The following is a 22,705-nucleotide window of genomic DNA, read 5'->3' on the forward strand; positions in this document are numbered from 1 at the left end:
AAAAAAAAAAAAAAGAAAAATCCTCCATCCAAGGAAACACCTTCACAGCCTGCCTTTGTTGACAGTTAATAGATGTGGCACTCGGGGCCAGGGTTTAGTGGTGGAATGGCAGGGTTAGGGGAACGGTTGGACTTGACAATCTTAAAGGTCTTTTCCAACCTAAATGATTCTATGATTCTAAAGTGCATATAATTTCTATATGGATTTCCCAGAGACAGCTAGCAATTTACATCTGTTTCTCCTGGAGAGTTTATGTTGGGATGGTATATGGAGAAGGAAATATTATAATTAATATTCTATAATATTAAGGGAAATATTATAATTTGAAAGAATGAAAGGAAAGGTTGTTCTACCAGTCACCTTTTCAACACAGCAAGTACATTCTAAGATTATTTCACTTGAATTCATGATGGGTGGGAAAAGATATTTTTTTTTTCCCATTTCCCAAATGTAGGTTCTGGAAGAAAAAAATGCCAGGATGTGATCTGCCTACAAAAGATTGTACATTCCTGAAAGTTTCCTTCTCATTTTGTTAGAATTGCTTGATCTGTGAAACAGAGAGTAGTGTGCTGTAATGGCACGGAGATGAGAGAACAGATTTATTAGAATTTCTAAAATTAATAATTACTCCTTGTTGGTGACTAAAGCCAAATCTTTACTGCACAGTTTTCAACTAGACGTGTCCTTCAATAAAGGCTGTTTGCTAAGCAGTTGCCTTCTTCATCGTCTTTATGCACTGCAGGTAAAGGCGTGGCCACTGCTTATAGCAAAGGCTGAAAAGGCAACTTTCTGGCATTTTATTTCTCATTCTGCCCCTCATTCCCTGGGCTTCCTTTGGGTCCAGATTTTTCAAAGTGGCCACCAGTTTTGAGAACCGTGAGTGTATGAATTTCGAACCAGGAATTCCTCCAATGTGTTTTCCAGGGATACCGAGTCAGCTCCCTGCTGACTCCCTTGGATATTATGGCATGTACTGTTTGCCATCCGGATACCCAGGCTCTCCAACCTGGTGGTCGGTTTAAGAAACAGATGCCTCCATTTGTTTGTCTTCTGAAAGAAGATGGGTAATCATAACACACTTTACAGATTGTATTGAAACCCAATTAAATCATCTCATGTTTCTTAGTAGATATTACTCAAGTGCAGGGTATGATCTTCTTCAGTTTTCTCAGTCCTTTTTTTTCTTTAGCTTTTTTGGACTGTTGACCAAATTTCAAATACTGTTACCACTGTCAAGAATTAATTTAATAGAGAAACATTTTCCTTTCCCCACTCAGCCGTTGTTCATGCTGCTGTTCTCCACGCTACCATTCCATTCTGTGACACGTCTACCTCACTGTTACTACGTTTCTCTTTGCTAATTTAATGACTTCTCCATCTGTGAACTTATATCCATTTAGGATATAATGTCAGGTGATTTATTCTTATCTTCTGAATGTAATTGCACACTCTCTGATGTTAGAATTTAAACAAAAGGCCATTTTTCTCCAGGTTGCTTTTCCCATGTTCATGTTTTCAAACAAAACAGTTACTGAAGCCAGGAATAACCCTGCCAGTTTTCTTCCCGTAATCGTACGGATTGGCTAGACAAAGTACTCTGAAGACCTCAGGACACTAATAGACTGTTTCTCAAGATCAGTGTCAGAGATACCAGTATGGCTGGATTACTTTTAGGATCTAAGGCTAATCCAAGATTTTTGTTCCTGTGTTTTGGCAGGAAAGCCCAGTAGTTTCTTTCCAGACGACAGTTTTATAGACTCTGGCGAAATTGATGTTGGCAGACGAGCCACACAGAAGATCCCTCCTGGTATCTTTTGGAGATCTCAGGTGTTCATTGACCACCCAGTGCATCTGAAATTCAATGTGTCCTTAGGAAAGGCTGCTCTTGTTGGCATCTACGGCAGAAAAGGCCTCCCACCATCACATACACAGGTAATGGGACCTTGTTTCGCTTAAATAATCGTTGTCTTAAATTGTATGTTTATTGTATGTTATTGTATGTTTTATTTCAGCCATTTCTTTCAAGAATTTGGTGCATGCTTGCAAGATGTTAAAGGTCATCTATCCAGAGAAAGATTTTCAAAGACATTTGCAAAATTTACACACATTAACCTGGTGGGCTGTAGGCACAGGCAGAGCAGGCAGTGGTCGAAGGCAGCAAGCTGCCAGAGGAGGAAAAGGGGCTTTTGGGCTGGTCGTCACCGAGGGTATCAGCTGGTTGCTCCTAGCAGCATGAGATACCACCTTCTCCATCCAGTGCCCCTTGCAACAGCAGCCACACTCAAACTACGTCAAAAAGAATCATCTCTTAAACAGACTTGTGTATCTGAGGTTTGCCTCCCTCTTTCAGCCTCTGCCTTTCCCCACTTATGGTAAGAGCAGAAAGAGCCCAGTCTCTCACCCTCATGGGGGCAAGACTCACTCTTGTCTTCTGTGCTGAAATGCCTTCAGCCAACTCTTTACATTAAACATGTTGACTGTCAGATTAGACTGATATTGGTCAGGGCCCAGTAATTGGTGTATAACCAAGGAAAATCAAGTTTTTACAGAAAGCCACTGACTTAACATAATCAGAAATCAAGGTATAGTTATTATTCTGTAGTACTAAAATGAAAGCAGTTGCTTTTCTTGACACACCTTGACAAAAGCCATGTCACGAAATCACTTTCTGGGAAAAGCTCCGAAGAGCCATCCCCTTAAATAAGGATTCTGTACGTTATTTTCTCTACTTTCCATTTCAGTTTCTAAGCTTCTCTTAACCAGATTGATTAATATATTAGGGCATAACTCTAACTGGCAATGCAAAGCATCATACTCCCACTTGCATCTACAAGTTATCAAAGTATTACCAGGTTTATATTAATGTTGTAACTTACCCTTGCCCTCCACTATTAACTGAAATACATAGCAATCAACCAACTATTTGAGATTTATAGAAGTACCCTGCCTTTATTTTGATTTTGAACAAACAAGTATGTTTACTACAATCTTTCTGGGTAATATGGTATTTTCTACATATTAACACACCTGCAACTTATTTATGTCAAAGTGGTGTCATAAATCTACACTTTCTCTGCCTACTTTTCTGCAGAATTAAGATATTTCAATAGGATCAGCAGGTCATAATTTCAGTGACACAGCAGTGCTGTTATTGCCCATTTTTAATCAGTCTCTTTTCACAGGGAGATTCAACTGTTTAAAATTTAAAACTCCTGTATTATTTAAATAAAAAATCTAGTCATGGTCACGTAATACTAACTGTAGATCAGAAGTCTGTATTAAGTCTGATTTTACTTGTTTATTATTGTTATTAATATGTTATGGAACAGGAGTTATTACATGAATAGTTTCAATTGTTTAAATAACAAATGTAAAATTTAACACTTCGACCTCAAATCTATTGAACTTAAAGCAAAATCTTTAAATGTAGCAGGGCACTACACCCAACCATAGTAATGTTTTAAGCAAATAAGCCCACACAGACTTCATCATTGCTGCTGGTTTTTCTTTAACCCTGTTTTTGCTGGGGTATTCTGAGCAATGTGTCAGTGAGAGACCCTTCCCCGTTAAAAATAGTGCGGTTGTTTATCAGTTGAAGCCTCAGCTGAGAATGAGATGTTAAATGTGGAATGTGGCACATGTTTGTCAATATTATATGCTGGAGGAGGCAATGCACTTGCTCAGAGTCCTTCTAAGTGCAGCTTTTTATGTAGCCACTAATTGAGAGCTGCCAATCATATAAAAAAAAAAAATCATCATCTGGACCAAAACATCACCAGAAATGGCCGGGGGGAAATTTTAATTCAAACAGTAAAAGTCATGGTACAGGAATAGAAACAGATCCCAAAATCCACAGTGTTCTGAAGGAATAACTTTATGAAACTGCAGATATTGAAACAATATTGATATATTACTTGTTAATATTTAATTTAGTTTTGAAATAATCCCTTTTTGGAGATTTATTATTTTATAAACCTGCTGTCAATTAAAACATTGTTCTTCTTCTGTATATTTTTGTATGAAGTTTAATCTTTTAGCATTTAATCTCACCATAGTTTAACAGCCTTATGAGTCATTAAATAGGTAACCTGTTTTCTGTGTTAAACTGTACACTTGTCTCGCATCATTAATACATATAACATAGTTCTCATCTTTTCTCTTGCATAGTCCATAAATCTACCGAATGAGTTTTATATTTCCAAATTTTGTAAGGAATTTCATAAACAAGACTTTGGCAAATTGTATGCTCAGAGCAGTGATATAATCTCCCCCTAGAAGAATTTAGTAAAGGGTCAATTTTTTCCCCCAGCCTGTCTAGTTGCTGGCAGTAGTAAAATTCTGGCTGATAACCAGATTTTTTTCTGTATTAGATAATTAGATATTTCTTCTGTTTAGATAATCCATCTTCTGTAATGTGGGCCTTAACAGTCTGTTCTCTTTCAGGATCTTTGAGTTGATCCCAAGGCTGTAGACCCTTAGCATATATTCCTGTACTGGGTAAAATGTTAAAAGTCATATTTATCCGTGCTAAACCAGCAAACTATTCCAGAGTCTCTTCAGGAAACTTTCTCTGCCTGTGGTGACCTGTCTTCTAGTCAAGGTCACCAACAACCATGGACACTAATAAGCAGGAAGAAAATGCAAGCTCCAAATTTCTGTAGTCTTTGAAATAGAGCCTGCAGAAACCTAAACTACTTTACTGTTAACTAAAGGCATTTCTTCTCATTCTTCTCAACAAATCATAAAAGAAGTGACACGATTTTATTATGGTCTATTAGATTTAATCTTCCCAGATCCAATAATTTTTTAAACTCTTTTTAACCTAGGCCAAATTTTGTTAAAACATAAATTTTAGGGATTGGCCATCACAGCTTGTGTGAGGCATTTTTCCATTTGTACCATTTCAATTTATTAACATGGTATTTTATCTACAGTTTCCTTGCTTGCAATAACTAATTGCATATTAAAAATCTCTGAAAGTATTAAAATGCAATAAAGCACAATACATTTGTCGTTCAATTAATATTTATATCTAGTAACTAGTAACTTTGCAAAATCATCAACATCCGTGGCAGCATCTTGCAAATATTTATAAAAATAAACTTTTACTTTTGACCAGAAGCCCCAAGTAAGCATAACCCAGATTGAACTGCAACAACAGCAGCTCTCCATAGCTGGGTGCCTTGAAATTGTTTGCAGCTCACTAAGTTTTAAGCATCTACATCTAGTATGTAACAAGAAATGGATGCTCGTAAGGCACGATCCACGATCCATTTCTTAGACGTCAACTTTAGGATGAGGCAGACTGCATTCTAGAAGTGTTGCTTTCTTTGACTGCAATCCAGTGGTTCTAGAAAACTAATTCAAGCTTCCCTGGAGATGCCAGCACCTGGTGAGATGAACTTTACCTATGGTGTCTGCGGTTGCCTGTAACTTTTAAAACTAGACAATCTGTCCCATCACACTCCGAAATGGAAATGGAAATATGGAGGTTTTTCTCTTACTGGTTTTAACTTCTTCAGTACACCTGGCCAATGTGTTCCTCAGTCAGGCTCAACCCCACTGGGACCTTCCCAGCAACCAGACAGCACCGTGACATCCTCTGTCACTGCCCTTCTCAGCTGTGTCACACCCGTACTGAGAGCCGATGGTGAATCAGCCTCGACAACAGCTCATCCTCAGAGGGGCTACAAACGTCTGGCTCACACGCTGTCATTCCATCCAACCTCTCACTTCTATCATCTTAAAAACACTAAGGCATCATATTTTTTCAAGGCAGAAACATATTTTTAATTATATATTTTTAGATTTCATATTTACATGACATTTTTAGATTTTATAATTTTTGTTACATTTTTCTAATTTGAATTTACATTATATTTCTTCAAAACAGAAACTCTGTCTCTGACAAAACTAACTTGGCTAGACACCCAAAAGGAATGTCTTTTGCAGGTGTGCCAGCTTTTACGTTGTCAGAAGACACTTCAGCACCAAATTTGAGTGATCTATATACTGAAATACAGAAAAAAAAAAAAAAAGGGTCAAAACTTATTTCATGTAAATGAACAATTAAAATACAGTAATTAAAATACTCAGGACAAATTTTGTCATTTCATGTGCAAGCTATATCATAGATTGCTTATTTCTCAAAAGGTTGTTGGAAATAAACAGTTAATTTTCTTTAACTTAGCAACGACTGCAGAGGAAAAAACGTCATCAAGTCCTTATCTTGGTTGACTTTGAAGACCATACCAGACAATATAACAGAAGCACCCAAATTTTATTAAAGTAAAGTCAAAAGGGATAAGAAAACGAAGTATTGTTGCCGTACTCAGCCAACACTCAGCAACCATTCAGTGCAGCAGCATTTACTGGTACAAAAATAAGCGGTGGTGTTTCTTTCTGCCTGTTTTCCTCCTTCCTGCCAGAAACTACAAGCTTATTTGACCAACAGGATGAGAGAGGCAAACCCAAGTGAAGTCAGGGAATATGAAAGCTAAGCTCTGCCCCAACTGCTGGATTCTGCTCTCAAGATGTCCTATTTACCTAAACACATGATAAAAGTCAGATTAGATAAGGTTCACTTAACATTTGTGATGTCTGCTAGGTTTGTATCTGACTCGTCCCATTAATATATTACCAGACAAAATACAGTTACGGCAGAAAGTCAGTGGAAAGTTATTTAAACAGGGAACTAAAGGTAGCTGCAATACTAGTAGCAAAATCAAAGCAGTTGTTCAGCTGAAGTTACACTGGCAAAAAATAAATACATTCTTTTGAGGAAAACTTTCAAAAGCCACTCCTTAAATGGGACTTTTGTATATTACTTTATCTCTTTTCCATCCTCATCTTCTACGATCTTTTAACCACTTTTGCTATTGCTTGAAGATAAAACCCTTGCTGACTAAGCAAAATACTTCTGCGAGACCTTTATCAGAATTTACTTACAAATATCTCTTATCTTTTGCTTGGTGACCCATAGCAATTCTGGCAAACAACCCGATTAGGCTGGATACATTTTTCTGTCCATTTGCTATATTAGCCAAGACACAAAGAAGCTAACAAATAAGCTTATCATCATGCTTACAGGGCAATTTAGGTCCCTAAACCTCCTGTTTCCCTGCCTATGTTCCTACAGAATGAGAACACATCAGTAGGGTCAATATGCCCCAAATCACATTCTAAATAAAGATAATTTCTTGATTCATGTAATTACAGAAAAATACTTTCATATACTAGCTATTTCCAAAATGGTTACTTGCAGGTAGTCTAGGAACAGACTTGAGTTAACAGAGAAAATCCTGGTTATGATGCTTCTGTAGATGTACGTTTCTGAGACTTGATTTGAAATATGTCTGTCTCCCTCATAAGACAGACTCAGAGCAAGAGACTAAGCTTGAGGAAGCCTGAAATACACACAAACAACACTCTTTTTTTATGTTTCAGTTTGACTTTGTCGAGCTCCTTGATGGAAGACGTCTACTGACACAGGAGGCAAGAAGCTTAGAAGGACCTCAGCGGCAACACAGAGCTTTTGTGCCCTTGTCCAGCCATGAGACCGGGTTTATCCAGTATTTAGATTCAGGAATATGGCATTTAGCCTTCTACAATGATGGCAAGGAATCGGAAGTGGTTTCTTTTCTTACTACTGCTATTGGTAAGGATTTCCTGTATTATTCCTAAGCTCCTAAATATGCCTCGAGGCCAGGTATTAACGCACATACTCAAATTGCATGGTGGCTTTGTGTGGTTTCAGAGAGCATATTTGTAGGGGATGTATTTAGCAACAGGCTGAATACTGTTAGGCCCTAAATATCTCGTAAGTACATTGTAGACCTTTTTAGTAACTATATCCATAACGAGATTCTACTCAGTGCCAAAGATGGATTACAAGTTTGAAATTCCCTGCTTCATTTCTTCCTCTGATCTTCCTTTTGTTTAGGTTTTTTCGTTGGTTGGTTGGGTTTTTTTCTGGAACAGAGGGTATAGGAATGATAGAAGAGCACATGGCAGCAGCATGGAAGTTTTGTGTGACAGACGGTCCTGCCTTTGAGCACCATCAAAAGTACTCAAGCTGGAGTTCAGGCAGAGTACTGGCATTAAAACTCCAATAAAGAGCACCGCAAGGCTTGGTAGTAGGAGCCTTCAATAACAGGAATCTCCGTTCCTTCTTGCTAGCAGAAAGAAGCTGAGATTTCTTAAGAGGAACAAATTAACTAAACAGGTCTCTAATTTTCTCTGGCAGTAAAGTGCCCTGCCAGTTCAACGCAAAAGCACCGATTTGTTGCTGTCCAAGGAGGAAAGGATGCTGCCTGTGGGCTTCCTGACAACCTAGCACACTGGGTATTCTTCTTCCACCCTGTAAATATCAGAATCTGTTCCTGATTCAATAATATTTAATTTTAAATTTGACTGACTTGCTGAAGGTGTTCATATACCCAAATTCATTTGGTTGTAATTTAAAGATCGCTCCATAAAACTAGCACTCAGCTTTCTTCTAGCCACAGTGATTGTTTAATGGTCTTTTTTCCTTTGCTGAAAAAAGCAGACTCATTCCAAAGCTGCCATTAATCCCTCTCCCAGAAGAGGCATTGGTGTTGAGTCTCAGCTGTCTGCAATAGTTCCCTAAGAGCTATGGGCTGTAATTTGTCTTGGCAGGTTAATTAAAAGTTTAGGTGTTATTAAAGCAAAGTCATTAAGATCCCAATATTCCGTTTTAGCGCCTAAGTTTATCTAATGCAGAAGTGGAAACACTTCTGCAATACCCTGTGTTAAATTTAAAACCTGGAAATGCACATGTTCAGTCCTGTTCGCAGTTAAGCAACACTAGAAAGAGTTGCATGTTAGCTTATGAAATTGGAGTCTTGCTTTAAGGAATGCGGATTTACTTTAATTTAGTTTGCTGTAGCAATTTGAGTTTTCACTTACACCAAGCGCCTTCTGCCCAGAAGAACCTCCAGGTATTCTTCTCAAAGTGCCTTTTTTTTCCTTCTCTAAGAATTTCTTCAGGTTAAAATTTCCCATCACAGGGAAATTGGTAAGGTTCTCACAGCAGAAAACACTTTTAAAGCACAGTCACTGATTGTTCTTGTTTTCAAAGTGATGCTAAGTGTTCTAACCAGACTTTTCTCTTGGCCTCATTGCACTAACATTGGGGAGGGAGGGAGGCGGGGAGAAAAGACAAAACATTCTTAATTTGCCTTTGAACAGTAGGTGTGTGGGTGAGAAGCATGTCAGACTGTCTTTAAGGCTATCCTATTTTTTTTCTTTATACTCTGCTGTACCTTTATGACTACCTGATAAGCAGAACAGGCCATGATATATCCCCCGTTGACCTTGAATCATTCTGGCTTTCAGTACAAGGAAGTTTTCTTTTGCTGTACAGCGAGAGAGCTTTGCCCTATACGTGGGTGTCACTTTGCCCACTGGCAGCTGTATAGCAACACAAAGCTATAATGTGCAGGAAAAACTGTTTAGGTACAGGCTATGCACTTTGAAACTCAATTGACATAAGTATAAATTTTGGATAGGAAGATGTGTCTTCTTGGCTGGAATTTGGCCAGAGAAGTGTAGTGTTTTTATAAGTACCATGAAAAAAATGCAATAGCTGTAACAAGGTGTTACCTTTCTTCTTAGTCTAGATTTCAACAGCTTGTTTTTTAAAAAAAAATAAATCAGGGCAGGTGTTTTGTGTAAATGTACTGTAATGCTTCAGAACCTTTCTAGCTTATTCCTGAGGTCTGGCAAGATATGGTTGCTACATTTTAAGTCTATAAATGCCATAGTACTGTAGTGTTATAATTTTTTTGTCAGTGCCAGAGTAAAGAGGATACGGCAACCTGACACGGTGTGTATGAACCAGGGTGTAAAATTGCAATGCCAAACAAATAAATCAAGTCACACGTGACGGGAGCCTTAGATCTATCGGTGAGGGGTGAAGAACCTGCAGTTGTTGTGTTGACTGTCAGAGGCTAGCTGCCATTTAATTTGATTTCTGTGGCAGGAGCATGTAGAAAAATCTCCCTTTATTATTGCACAGGCACAGGGCTTACAGTGAGGGTGTGTTTGAAAAGTGTAGCTGCGACGCAGGATAGGTAGGATCTGGTGATCTGAGAAGAGGACCAGCAGCCTGGAACTCCTGAATTCTGACTGAGGTGCTAATTCTGACCCAGCCCAGGCTCATGCTTCAGCTGCTCACCATGTGAAACCAAGGAGACTGACATTTCCCCAGAGGTGCTGTGAGGCTGATAGAACTGCTGGGAAAATGCATTAAGCATTAATTAATAATCACGGATAATAGTAGAAAGCACAAAATTGATAATGGGGATCATAATGATAAGTTCATAAAGCCAAACTGTGCAGTCATTCCTCAGGCAAACCTCCCCTGTGAGTAGGGACTCACCCGAGTAAAGGACCAGAGCTTTTACTTCAGCCATAAAAATGTTGAATAAAATGCTCCAACCGACTGAACTTTTCAGAGCCAGTAAAATCATTGCAGGCTTTGTATGACAACGCCAAACTGCAATTACTGTGCAGTGCTTGTCTGGAATGATTTGGCCTCCATTATTCTAGTGAAAACTGGAGAGAAATGGAAAAAAAAGGGCTGTGTTCCCAGTTTGGTAACACACAGTTAATTTCATAAATTGTGACGCTGTCCATCATACAGTTTGGGAATCTGATACAGCTATAACTAAATCCGCTCAGGAACATTAGCACTGATTTTTGAGGGCAGGAGATGGCAGTTGAGCCCGTTTTCTAAAAGGATGTGGAACCATCATCACTAAAGTGTTAGGTAGTGTCAAAATGTGTGCCTGCTACATGCCACTGCGTGTAAACCCGGGGAGAATACAGCATTGCAATGCCTGTCACGGCTTATACTGCTGCATTATACAGACAGTTCAGGTGGAGGGGAAAAAAAGATTATTCTAGGAAAGTTTTCATCTTTTAATAGCATTTTTGTATCCCATTCATCTGAATTGCAATGCAAGACATTATAAAGGAACGGACAATCAAGGTCTCTCAATAATAAATTAACCTTTTTGTAAATGACATTGGCGGCACTTTCTGAAATTTCCAACAGAAACACTTCTCTGAAAAGCACCTTGTGGGCTCACCTCTGCCTGATAGTGGTGATTTATTCAGAGCAATCTTGTATAAGTGGAGCAAAATCGTCGGCTGAGGAATCAGCTGGAGTCAGCACATCTGAGACAGAGATGTTGGCCAAAAATCTGCTCCGTAGAAGCAAGAAACATCTGAGAGCCTGAAAACAGCATCTACAGAGTCAGAGAGAAAGTGTCTTCCAGCAGCTGTTACTGCTGAGCTCAGGCAAGCTTGACTGTGCAGGGCCACTGAGAAATCAAAGGGAAAAGCAAAATCAGCTGTCTGTGAGAGGAGAGCATCTCTGCTTACCAGCATGTCACCCAACAAGCAGCAGGAAACATGTAGAACACCCATGATAGGATGCGAGGTTTCCTCTCACTTTTATCTTCTGCAAGAGACAAGGCTTAAGTTTAGGAAAAGGACTGTTGTTCCTCCTGCCCCCTCTACTAGAGAAAACCACCATAAGTACTTTCCTCCATCAAAGTGCAAAGTGAGCTGGTGGTGTTATTTATAAGGGACTGCCAGCACGTACAGCACTTTGCAATATACATTATATATGTTAAAAGGCAAGCTCCCTTCCTGCAATAGCCTTAAAGATAACCCAGCCCCGTACAGTCCCTAGGACAGCAGTTCACCCACAAGAAGGATACCCAAGGACAGCAGTTCACCCACAAGAAGGATACCCAAGGACAGCAGTTCACCCACAAGAAGGATACCCACAGAGCAGCGATTCACAGTAGGGCTGAGCTTAGGGAGGAGAGAAGAAATTACAGGGCACAGAGGCAAGCATGGGACTGGGAACCCTCCTTGTGTGAGAGGTGACGAGAACAACTCTTCCTTAGCTCTGAAAATGCCTTTGTGTTTAGCTTGTTCTTAGCAAAGGAAAAAGGGGGAGCCTGAGTAACTCGGGTTTGCTTCCCTTGCTTTTGCCGCCTATGTGTAGGCTAACTCTATCAACTTCCAATTCAGCAGGGATGCATAGGTGTGATCCACTTACAGCCTCAAAGCCATTCACGTTATTTGCACTTGCTTTGCTAATGTCTGGAAATGTCTAAATTGGTTTCATAGAAATATGGAGGAGTCAGGAGGCTGTGCAGACTAACATGGGGTGTGATCTGTTCTGGCTTACGCTTTCTTTTAGCTCCTTAATGCCTGAGTTACTTGACTTAAAACTCCCCCACGTATGTGGAAAAGTGGTTTTAATGTCCCAGCTACCCTTTTCTGAACTTCTCCTTAACACTATAACAAGGAAAAGAGGCTGAAGGTTTAGGAAGCACTTTGCTGAATCAGGACCCTTTTACTGTTCATGGGACTCGAGCTGCTCCATGGAAGTGCTCAGTTACTACAAGTGTTCTCCCCTCTTGCACGCGTATGGTCCTCTTAGCCCTTCCCCTGTTTCACAGAGGGACTTCTGAGCACTTCCACCTTGTGGTAACCCTCTACAGACAATTAATAAGTAGTCTGTTCCTTCCCAGACTCACAACTCTTTTCTTGCTGGGCACAGAAAAAGAAATATAGTGGCATATGAGGAGCATGGCGGGGAGGAAAATCACAACTTCATTTTTGATGTTATTGATCTCTCTCCTGCAAAATAACAGCAGGGCTTTGCATGCTCTGCAAATAGTTTTTTGCCTTCAGCTCTGTGTGTCCCATTACAAGCCCTTGCTTGACAGACACTCTATCAGATGGTCAGTGCCTTTTTTGATTACCCTCTTGTCGCCGCCACCCCTTTTTTGATGCTTTGTTTCCTGCTTTCAGCTCTTGCCCAGCTTCCCTGAGCGTGGTAAGGCTTGTAGGTCTCAGTCAGGTAGTATTTAGAAAAGATACAGTCACTCAGTTCAGGTAGGAGGCAAAAAGGGCATTTATGAGTCCCTTCCAGGCTGTGTTAGGTTTTTTTTTCCTTGTGAATTTGGTCTCATGAATGATGTTAGGGTGACAGGTCTGCTTGATTGAAAAGTTAACACTTATCCACAGAGAGGGTTCAGGTTATGCTGCAACATTGCAAGGTGTCTTCCACTAAACATCCAGCTGGCCACAGGACTTAAGGTCCGTCGGTGAGAGTTGAATTAATCCACGCAGAAGGATGGCAAGAAGACAGGAGATTGCCATCTCCACCCTAGCTGAACCCAGCCCAGACGGACAGGTAGGGTATCACCTGGAGAGCCAGAAATGTGGGGTGAACTACTCCTCTCTGAGCTTTCTGTGAGCTGCAAGAATTCCCCTCTCCGAGCAGGTGTAGTAGTGTGCTTGGTGAGCTTTACCTTTGTCATCCAGCCTATGTGTAAATCTAATCTGTGTGCTTTATAGGGCTTAATAAAAAGCAAACACAGCCTGAGCCTGGATCTGGAAATGGAAGGAGGGCTGTGGGGGTGAAACTTTTCACATTAGTTTGCACTCCCCGTGCCCAGAGGTTATTTTGTTTGCTATTCTGGGTGATGATGTTTATAGATGGATAGTGATACAGCCCTTAAAACTTTAGCACGTGGAAATCAACAATAGCTTTTATCAGTGCCCCCTTAATCTTCCCACCTTTTTCCCCCAAACAGATGAACAGTCTCATTTTTTGGTGCCAAGGGGGTGAGCATGTTCCAGTGTTGAAGTTTATCTCCCTGTCTGCCTTTTCAGACGACGCCTGACAGATCAAGCATTGCTCCTGGTTCTTAAATCCCCTTCAGCTTCAGTCAGTAATGTTTGTACATGATCCTCTGGCACACCGTCCCCTAAATGTTACCTGCAGCTTTCTGCCTGCTTCTGCTGGAGCTGCAGCACTTCCAAGAAACCTGAAGTCAGACCAATCGTTTCAAATCTGCATGTTATTTGTGCTGACCTTTTTTCTCTCTGCAAGTGTCTGAAACACTTCTTACATAATAACCCTGCTTCCCAAGCCATAATGGCAGGGGGAAATATTTCAGGCAAAATTATTATTTCAGGATTTTTCTTTTGAATATGTAAGGCATCTCTAATAAAGGGGAAATTAGGGACACATCTCAAAGGTAATTAAATAATAAGAAGCCTGTAAAGGTCAGATACTTGGCTGTAAAAACTTCCGCAGCTGCTTTTTCCATACAGAGTGTATCTCTTCATTGATGCTCTGTGAGTAAAAGCTAGCAGTAGAAAATGACAGTGTGTAAAGCTAGATTAGCTTTAAAGCAGAGATGGAATAATTTATTTAATGTTACATGAGCTTTTTCTTGTTTGGTTGGATTTTTTTTTTTTATTTTAGTTTTTATATGTACACTCCTTTTTCAATGGATCTTATGGTTACAAGTCATAATTTGGGTGGGAAAAATAGGCAAGCAGGCACATATTTTCATTTATATTGTACAAAAGAAATTAAACCATGTTTGTAAAGGTTGCTTGGATGCCAATAAGTATTCATCTCAGTAGAAGTTAGACATCTGAATGTCTCTAATGATCCAGATTTTGTCTGGTTTTGATCATGCTTTGAAGTGGTAGAAAAACGAAGGTAGATTTGTCTTTTTGAAAACCTTTGCCTACATCTGTACTTACATGGGCTGGTAGCCTTGAACTTGCTTGTCAGTGTGCTGTTTGCAGGCAGGCAAGTTCTCTTGATCTGCCAGAGCTTGTACAAAAGGTTTATTGATTGGGGTAATTACTTTAGTTTTAGGGTCAAGAAAAGGTTTATTTAATACTGAAGTTAAAGCCTTTTTCTTTCTGTTGTTTCTGTCCCTTTTTTTCCAGTGCAATTTTTTTTTTTTCAGAACAGCAGAATTCTGCCTTAATAACAGCATATAGTACAGTCTGAGGGTTTCTGGAGAAACGTGTAAAACCGTGCATATGGTTTTCGTTTTTACACTTTTGTATATAGCTCTTTCCATGCACCCCAGACTGCAGGCTAATGTAAGCACAGCTTGTTTTATTCCCGTGTCTTATTACCGAGCTGCTAGAACAGCTCTGTGCAGGCTTTTCTTTCCATGAATGCTCCCCTGCTAAAGCACAGAAATAAGGTTGTGGGAGTTACTCGTCCACTTTGGCAAACAACAGGAGAACCCCTTCTGCACTAGAACAACAGACTTTTTAAAGACTTAATTTTTACAAAGGCTGTATTAAAGTGTAAGTACTTGCGTGCAAGACCACAAGAGAGAACAGAAGCCAGCAACGTCGACATCTCAGGAGCTGCCGGACAAATCTCTCCTTTCGCATGGGGGACAAGTGGGATGGGAAGGACATAGTCTGTGCAGTAACTCCTGGCATGTGTTGGCTTTTAAAATGATAACGGCGGATCTGTGCATTAGATGTGTGACTGCTTTCTTTTTCTAAGTGCTACAATGGTCTCAGAAAAAGAGTTCTATAAATTACGTTAAACTGATTTCTAGAGGGCTTGCTGGAGGCTCTGGGGAGGAACATGATTTGACCAAGTTTGTGCAGCGAATCTGCTACAGGCAGAAACGGAGCCATATGTTCTGCTTTTTCTCTGGCCCTGATGGAAGACCGCTGAGAGCTCAATGCAGTTGCCTCAGCACAGGCATCTGGCAGCACCTGAGATGCCCCAGGGAACTGAGAGCATCTCTACAGGGGGCAGATCTGACATAAAACCTAGAGGAGACTCAGGGCCTTCTGGCTGGAGACCAGGCATCATACTTGAGGCATGTCCCTAGCACCAGGCACCTCCTAACTGAACCTCAGACATCAGTCATTCCAGCCAGTACATCCGTATTTATCAGGTTGGATGTATTTGCTGAAAACTTTTTGTAAAATGAAACTTAATCTTTAAGGCAACCAAAATTATAACATTGCCAACGTTTCACGGCATTTGTTTGATCAAATGAGATCAGATTTGAGGTCATCTCTGGTGTGTATGCAAGAATGGTTTGCTTTTTTCCCCCCTAGAATACACCAACTTACAACATCATTTAAAATGAAACTCAAGGCCAGCTTTAGCCTTGCCCTGAGCTAAAAAGAGCAGAAATTGTAATGTACTGAATGTGAAGTAACTGCCCACATGCTAGTGCAGCTCCAGAAGTTGAACCCCGAAGGCTGAATAATTGTTGTTTCCTGTGTTAGTGCCTAACAATTTATGAGAGTGGGAAGGAACAAAAAAAAAAAAAAAGAATTTCTTTGCAATCCCTTGGGCAAGTTGGGGATATGAGAGCTTCATTTACTGGAGTGAAATTCAGGTTTAAAAATATTCCAGGTGCAAAAAAGGAAAACTAGGAAGGAAAAAAATGTTCTCAAGGTGTCTTTCTAGATCTCCACAGCTTTGTCCTATCTGTGTTACAAGTATGGGATTCAAGTGTTACTGTGCTTAGAAGCTGCATTGTAGGAGGAAGAAGGCTTCAACCCAACAGCTACTCTTTGTTTAAAATCATTCACTAATTTTTTTTTCCCAGCTAACTTCTAACCTGTGAGCGCATTTCAAGTGATTTAGAACAGAGGGTTTTTTCAGATGGTCAGTGTACGATTCCTTAAGAACTGTATTTCGTAGACCCTTTGATGCTTTTCGCATTGCTCACGTTCTCAGGGAAGAAAACACTGTTCCCTGTATATCCCTGTGAACAGCAGAACTACATTAGCAGGGTTTTCTAAAAGTTGGTGAAGGCAAAGGAGATTTTACCATTAACTGAAATGGTAGTATACATAGACCAGTGCCCAAGTGCTTTTGAAATCCCATTACACCTTATGCTTTCAACCATCTGATAGCTTTAGATTGTAAGGCATTCTGCACTGGAAAGATTTCTTCTTAAAGAGGAAGCAGGAAGAGAAAGGAATGAATCAGTGAGATAAAGCTCTCCCTCCAAGGGCAAACCAAATTCAGACCAAATGTGCCATAGGCTTCTGAAATGGTTGGGCTTGTTCTCTTCTTTATTTACTCCCCAAACTATTCCCACTTGGTCTCTGTTTCTGTAGAACAGAAGTTCAAAAATAGTGCACAAAAAAAGCTATTTTGGTAGTATTTCCAGCTGGGCCTGGAGTTGAATGTGCTTGCAATGGTGTGAGAAAGATTGATGTTACTGTGATGAGAGCCATTCGAGTACCTGGATAGATATCTCAAGCCAGGCCTAGAAGCAAAAGTACAGACATCTCATGGGAAAATGTGCTCACATGATGTACTGTCAAATTTGGCAAACTCGGTAGCTCCTGATCATTTCAATAAGCAACCCAAACTGATCCTGAATGCCAAACCTTTCGTGCTTCACTATCACCTTTTAAAACGATGCAGCCTCTGGAGTCACTGCTGGCTGGAGCAGGTATTTGCTGTCAGTAAGCTGATGGAGATGTGGGGTATCTGCCTTTGCAAATTGCTTTTTTTTTTTTAAAGCTCTTACAGAAGAAGAGTGGGGGAAGTATAACATGCAATTGGATACTGTGATTACTGTACTTCACTCTGAATTTCCAGAATCAGCAGTGATTTAAGGAGTTGTTTAAAGGACTGCCTGCCTGTTGCCCTTTTCCTAATTTAGCATCCTTATACCTGCATGTGAAGGTTAGAGTTCCACTGGGATATGAGAGCAAAACAGGGTTATATGCATGGATCTTTAATTAAAACAGACCTCCCAGCCTTCAGAAAAAGAAAAAAAAAGGAAAAAAGTCAAAATCTGGCACAACATCAAGTGGCATTAGCAGTATCAGCATCACACTAGGTGCCCCACAGAAGAGGAAACTGTGAAAGAGCACTCAGAAATAATGACTGAGTTTCCATGATGCTGTCAAGACTTTCACATCCCTGGCTGCCAGGTGTGGATTACTTGAGCTAGAAATGTAAAAGCCTTATAAAACACAAATGAAGCAGAAAAAATCGAAATCTCAGCAGGTGAGGATGTACCATAAGAGGGAATCAGTCCTTTCAAACTTCAGCTGGGGAAGGAAGAGGAGGAGCAAGAGAATACCAGACCCAGCATTTCCACATTTCCTTTGTTTCCAGGGCATTTTTCTTCCCCTTTCTTTTTTTTTTTTTTTTTTTTTTTTTTGGCTCATAATGTCAAATCTGATGTTTCAAGATATCTGAAACCTGTTTTATCCCCTCTCACCTCCACAGCTCCCTTGGCATTGTTATCACAATTACAAGGGCAGGTGACAGTTCTCTGGGCTGAGGATCCAACCTGCCCCGCAGTGAAATTCAATTGAGTAGCATCATTTCTTTGGAAAATAAACAAGACTGCAAGCTCCGCAAGTGGGAAGTAAATTAAACGTGTTCACAGAGCTTCAGAATCTTCTTTGCCTTTCATGTTGTACTGCCTGACTTCCTATTAAAATTATTGCTAGCGTAGCCGGGGCAGTGACAGCGAGCATTTTTGTGGGAGAGATGTTATTGCAATGAGCATGGAGGTGACAGCTTTATCCTGGACGAGCAGGTCTAGGAGGAAGGATGCAGGGCTTGCTAAGGTTGCTTTGGTGCAGCAGCAGAGAATAAGGTGAGATAATGTGGTGTCCCTTCGCTCTCCCATGGGATGTCATTTGTTGTAGGGTGAGAGGGATGCTGTGCGCTCCTGGTGGCCCTTTTGCATTGATGTGGCTCACACAGAGGATTTCAAGGTTAGATAGGAACCAGGGAATCTACCTACCTGCTGCCCTGCTCCCTGTGTGCTCCCTCCCTCACAGCAAAGCATATTCTTTAGCCAGGGGAAGATGACTCGGCAGAAAATAGGTCAGTGGGCAGTCAGGAACAATTTATTTTTGTGTGACAATAAATATATGTTTGATACAGTAAACAGTTCTCCTCTAAGTATTCGTTTTACCTCCAGATTTTTTTGTTTTAATTTACTTACTATTTTAAAAGTAATGCATCTGTGTATACAGAGGGCTGATGTTTGTAAGGAAAGGGTAGAACTTTTTATTACACCCATCACTATGTATGCAGTATCTCCCTGGGTTGGTAGATTAGTAGATGTGGCAATTTCCTTTAATCTGAGCAGCTATATATCTTCTCACCAGCTCAGAGCAGAAGATTCTGAGGACATTTCTCGTGTAGAAGTAGAGTAGACTACTAGCTGAAGAGGCCAAACAGTGAGAATACATAAAGAACTCAGCTCTTTTCATTGCATCTCACTTCTAATGTTGAATATTCTCATTGGTACAACAAGATTCATTTTCTTTGAACCTTCTTTCCAGAAGCTGAGATTAGCATTGATTCATTAAAGCATAATTCTTCTACTGCGTGCTATTACTACATGTTTCTGACACCAAACACCGCCGGTTCCAGAACAACTCTTTGAGGTTATCGAATGAAATAGTTACATTTGAATTCATACAACCACGCTGCCCTGAATGGCATTTCATCAGTTCTTAGAAAGCAGTCCTGGTGCTTATTAACTCCCAGGAAAGCTACTGCCTTCAATTGCCAGCTAGATAACTGTTTTTTCTTTGCCAATAGACAGTTGCCTCTAAATGCCTAGGGAATGATGATGCTTGGTGGCAAGTATAGGCTATAAAATATTTATCTTTAACACACAATTGTGTTACTGCAGCCTCTAATAGGATTTGGTGTCAGGCAAACATCTGCCTTGGCCTCTGGCCCAAAGATATAGAAACACGCTATTAAGTTGAATGTTGCATAGTAAATAAATAGGGTGGAAACACCGTTAAAGTAGCTATACCGCTGACCAACAAACAACGTGAGTATATAAAAAAAAAGTCCATCAAGAGTCTAACAATTTTTCTAGCTCCTTAATATGTTTATTGTATTTCATCTGGATAAAGGTAATTCATGTAGGTAATTGTAAGCCAGGCTGACAGATCTTTATAGAGCTCACCGCAGTAGAGTTGGCTTTCACGGGGCTTTTCGTCGGTAGCAAAGTGGTCCCCTGAGCAGACCATTAGCCTGGGAGCTTTGTCGTTGTCACAGGAGTCAGTTTATGATATGAGGTGAACGGTGTATCCGTCTATGCCTCAGATTGCCAGCCTAAAAAAATGGGCATGGTAACAATTAGCAATTTTCTATTGAACTCAGTGCTATCCTTAAATGAAAGATAGCGTAGTGTGAAGTCTTATTGCGGGTCTGGGCAGGATCATGCCAGTTTATAGCTTCTCTCACGATAAGGGGTGACTGCAGCGGGAAAACAAGCAATGAGATAAAGGTTTCAGCCAAGTTTCCTTCAAAATCTACCAGCTGTGAGATATCTCGTACTGAAAAAAGTCCCCTGAGACAAATGGCAAAAATCCCAAAGTAGCCTCAGCAGCTGTAAGTCAACGTGGTGCATGAAGTAAAGCTGGTTTGCTCCAGACCATGATCTGTTTCTTTCTCTGCTTTCGTAATTAAAGCTTTTGAGTGGGAAGGACCTTAAAGAGTACTTCAAGGAGCTTTGCTCTGGGAGAAGTTTAGGCTTTGACACTCAACGAATGTTTTCCATCTCTCATTTATATGAATCTAGAAGCACTTTGGTTTGTACACCCTCCTTTTTCCAAGTGAGGTAGGCTGGGCTAGGGCAGGGGATACCTGCTGCCTCTGACAAGGCATTTCTGTACCGTTCTCCAAAATGAGGCAGTGTGGGTCTGAAGGCAGTGTGTCTCGTTATGTCATTTACTCCTTCTCTCAGCGGAGATCTGGATGTTTACAATATTTATTCAGGAAATGACCTGTTTTTTCAGTTGCTAATTAGATTTTGAAGCTGGCAGGACAATTACTTCCATATGCAAGCGTCTGCAATCCCCATTTGAAGCCACACCACCGTAAGTTTTCCCAGTCTTTTCCCAGTGTGAGTTGTTTGCTTTCAGGAGTTTTGCTCCTGCTGCCGTTGTTTATCAGAAAGTGTCATGGGAGCTGTGTTTTCAATATTCTCTTTGGACATGGTAGCAAAACCATATGAAAGCATCATGCATCATCCATTGGCTGACCCTCCAATTAATAATCTTTGCCCTTACCAGCTGGTGTCAATCAGATCAGAGATTTGGAAGCCAAGAGAAAGCTGTGGGAGTCAGACTGAAAACAGAGAGCATATATCTCTTTCTAAAGAGGAATTGTCCATGGTCTCACAGGGAACTTTAACAATTAAGTAAAACAAAACAAAACAAAGCATTGTCATGAGTCTCTAAAGCAGTTCCCATGGCATTATTCATTAAACACCATATGGAATTTTGTATATATTGGAAAATATCCTAATTACGTTTAACAGCTTACAGAATAAGTTGTAGAATGGAGATTAGAACCTAGCCATAACTGCGGTGACCTGTTCTTATTTATTGACAGTTTGTCACCTCTATAGCGATGTTGACTATGGACATACTTAAAAGACGGATAATTGCTTTGTGCCACTAACTTAAGGTCTCTCTAAAAGTTAAGAGTTTGATCTCTTTTGTCACTAAGTCCCATTAGATAATAATTAGGCTAAGTCCTAGCTTCTGCAACAGATGTGCGCATTTGTCCATTTGATTCTTCATTCTTGCTGGGGTTCTCCCACAAAGACTCCCTAATTTCTTCTGCCAAGTCACCCACCACCTCCTGTTTAATTTGGAAGTTAGGTATCAGAGCAGCGTGCATGGATGTGTGTACACGTACCAGTGTACATTTCAGAAGGGCCAGAATGTCGAGTCAGCTCTCCGACCGGCACAGTCTGCGACCACCAAAACTAAATTCAGCCCTGGGATGAAGACAGAAGTTTTTGTCACAAGTCTTAAGTGTGTGCGACCTGCTAGTGCCTGCAATCTTCACAGTAAAAAGAAATTCCAGTTTGTGATTGTACCTAAGAATATAAACAGGACCACGCTCAGTATTGCACACACAAGTCCCAGACTTGTAGATCACGAGCCTAGTCACAAGCCTTGCTCATTCTCATTAGCTCTGGACTTCATGGGAAAAAAGCAGGTTCATTTGATGCTTCCCTTATGGAAATACTTCTTGAGCTGTTTTGGAGTAGCTTTGAGACAAAGATGTACTACATGAATCTTCATCGCTTTTCACAGTTGATTCTCAGTCATGAAGAACTTTTGGGAGTGTGTAGAGACCTTAACTGGCCTGACTCACACCAGGCAGGTTTGTATCTTTAACCGCTAAAAAATGGTAAGTGGCACCAGCCACTGCAGGGGAAGAGTTTCTTTTCACTTCATCTTGTCTCTATCAGGCAGGCTATTCCAGGGCAAAGCGAGCTAGTGTAAAATGAGAGCACGTTAGCAATGTTACTTTTGGCTATATTAGAAAAACAAGGAGCATCGGAAAAAGCAATGAAGTAGGATGAAGGAATTTTTAAGGGCCTTGTTCTATTATTAGTAGTACAGGGTGGTCAGGCTACAACAAGGAGTTACTGCGGTGCTTCAGTGAAGAAGGTACAATGAGTTTTATTCACCTGATTTTTTATTCCTTTTGTGTTGGCCACAACATGGTATGATGCAGTTAGGGCACACTCGCAAAGAAAAGTCTGGGAAATTGTATGGCCAGTTGTGTGAGGTTCAACAAGGCCAAGGGCCGGGTCCTGCCCTGGGGTCACCACAACCCCGCGCAATGCTCCAGGCGTGGGGCAGAGGGGCTGGAAAGCTGCCCAGCAGAAAAGGACCTGGGGGTGTTGGTCAAGAGGCGGCTGAATATGAGCCAGCAGGGTGCCCAGGTGGCCAAGAGGGCCAGCGGCATCCTGGCTTGTATCAGGAGTGGTGTGGCCAGCAGGAGCAGGGCAGTGACCGTGCCCCTGTGCTGGGCACTGGGGGGGCCGCCCCTCAA

General features: G+C 40.7%; 1 protein-coding gene across 1 annotated transcript in view; it reads left to right on the forward strand.

Moving 5' to 3' along the window:
• The window catches only part of TENM4 (teneurin transmembrane protein 4), a 357,308-nt gene that overhangs the window by 170,006 nt on the left and 164,597 nt on the right, over positions 1-22,705 (forward strand). Inside the window, exons 7-8 of the mRNA XM_009637125.2 lie at positions 1,718-1,932; positions 7,447-7,657. Of these exons, the coding sequence (XP_009635420.1) occupies positions 1,718-1,932; positions 7,447-7,657 (426 nt within the window). The remainder of the gene's footprint in view (positions 1-1,717; positions 1,933-7,446; positions 7,658-22,705) is intronic.

This window comes from Egretta garzetta, unplaced genomic scaffold (assembly GCF_000687185.1).
Source record: "Egretta garzetta isolate BGI_Z169 unplaced genomic scaffold, ASM68718v1 scaffold323, whole genome shotgun sequence".
Taxonomy (NCBI): Eukaryota; Metazoa; Chordata; class Aves; order Pelecaniformes; family Ardeidae; genus Egretta; species Egretta garzetta.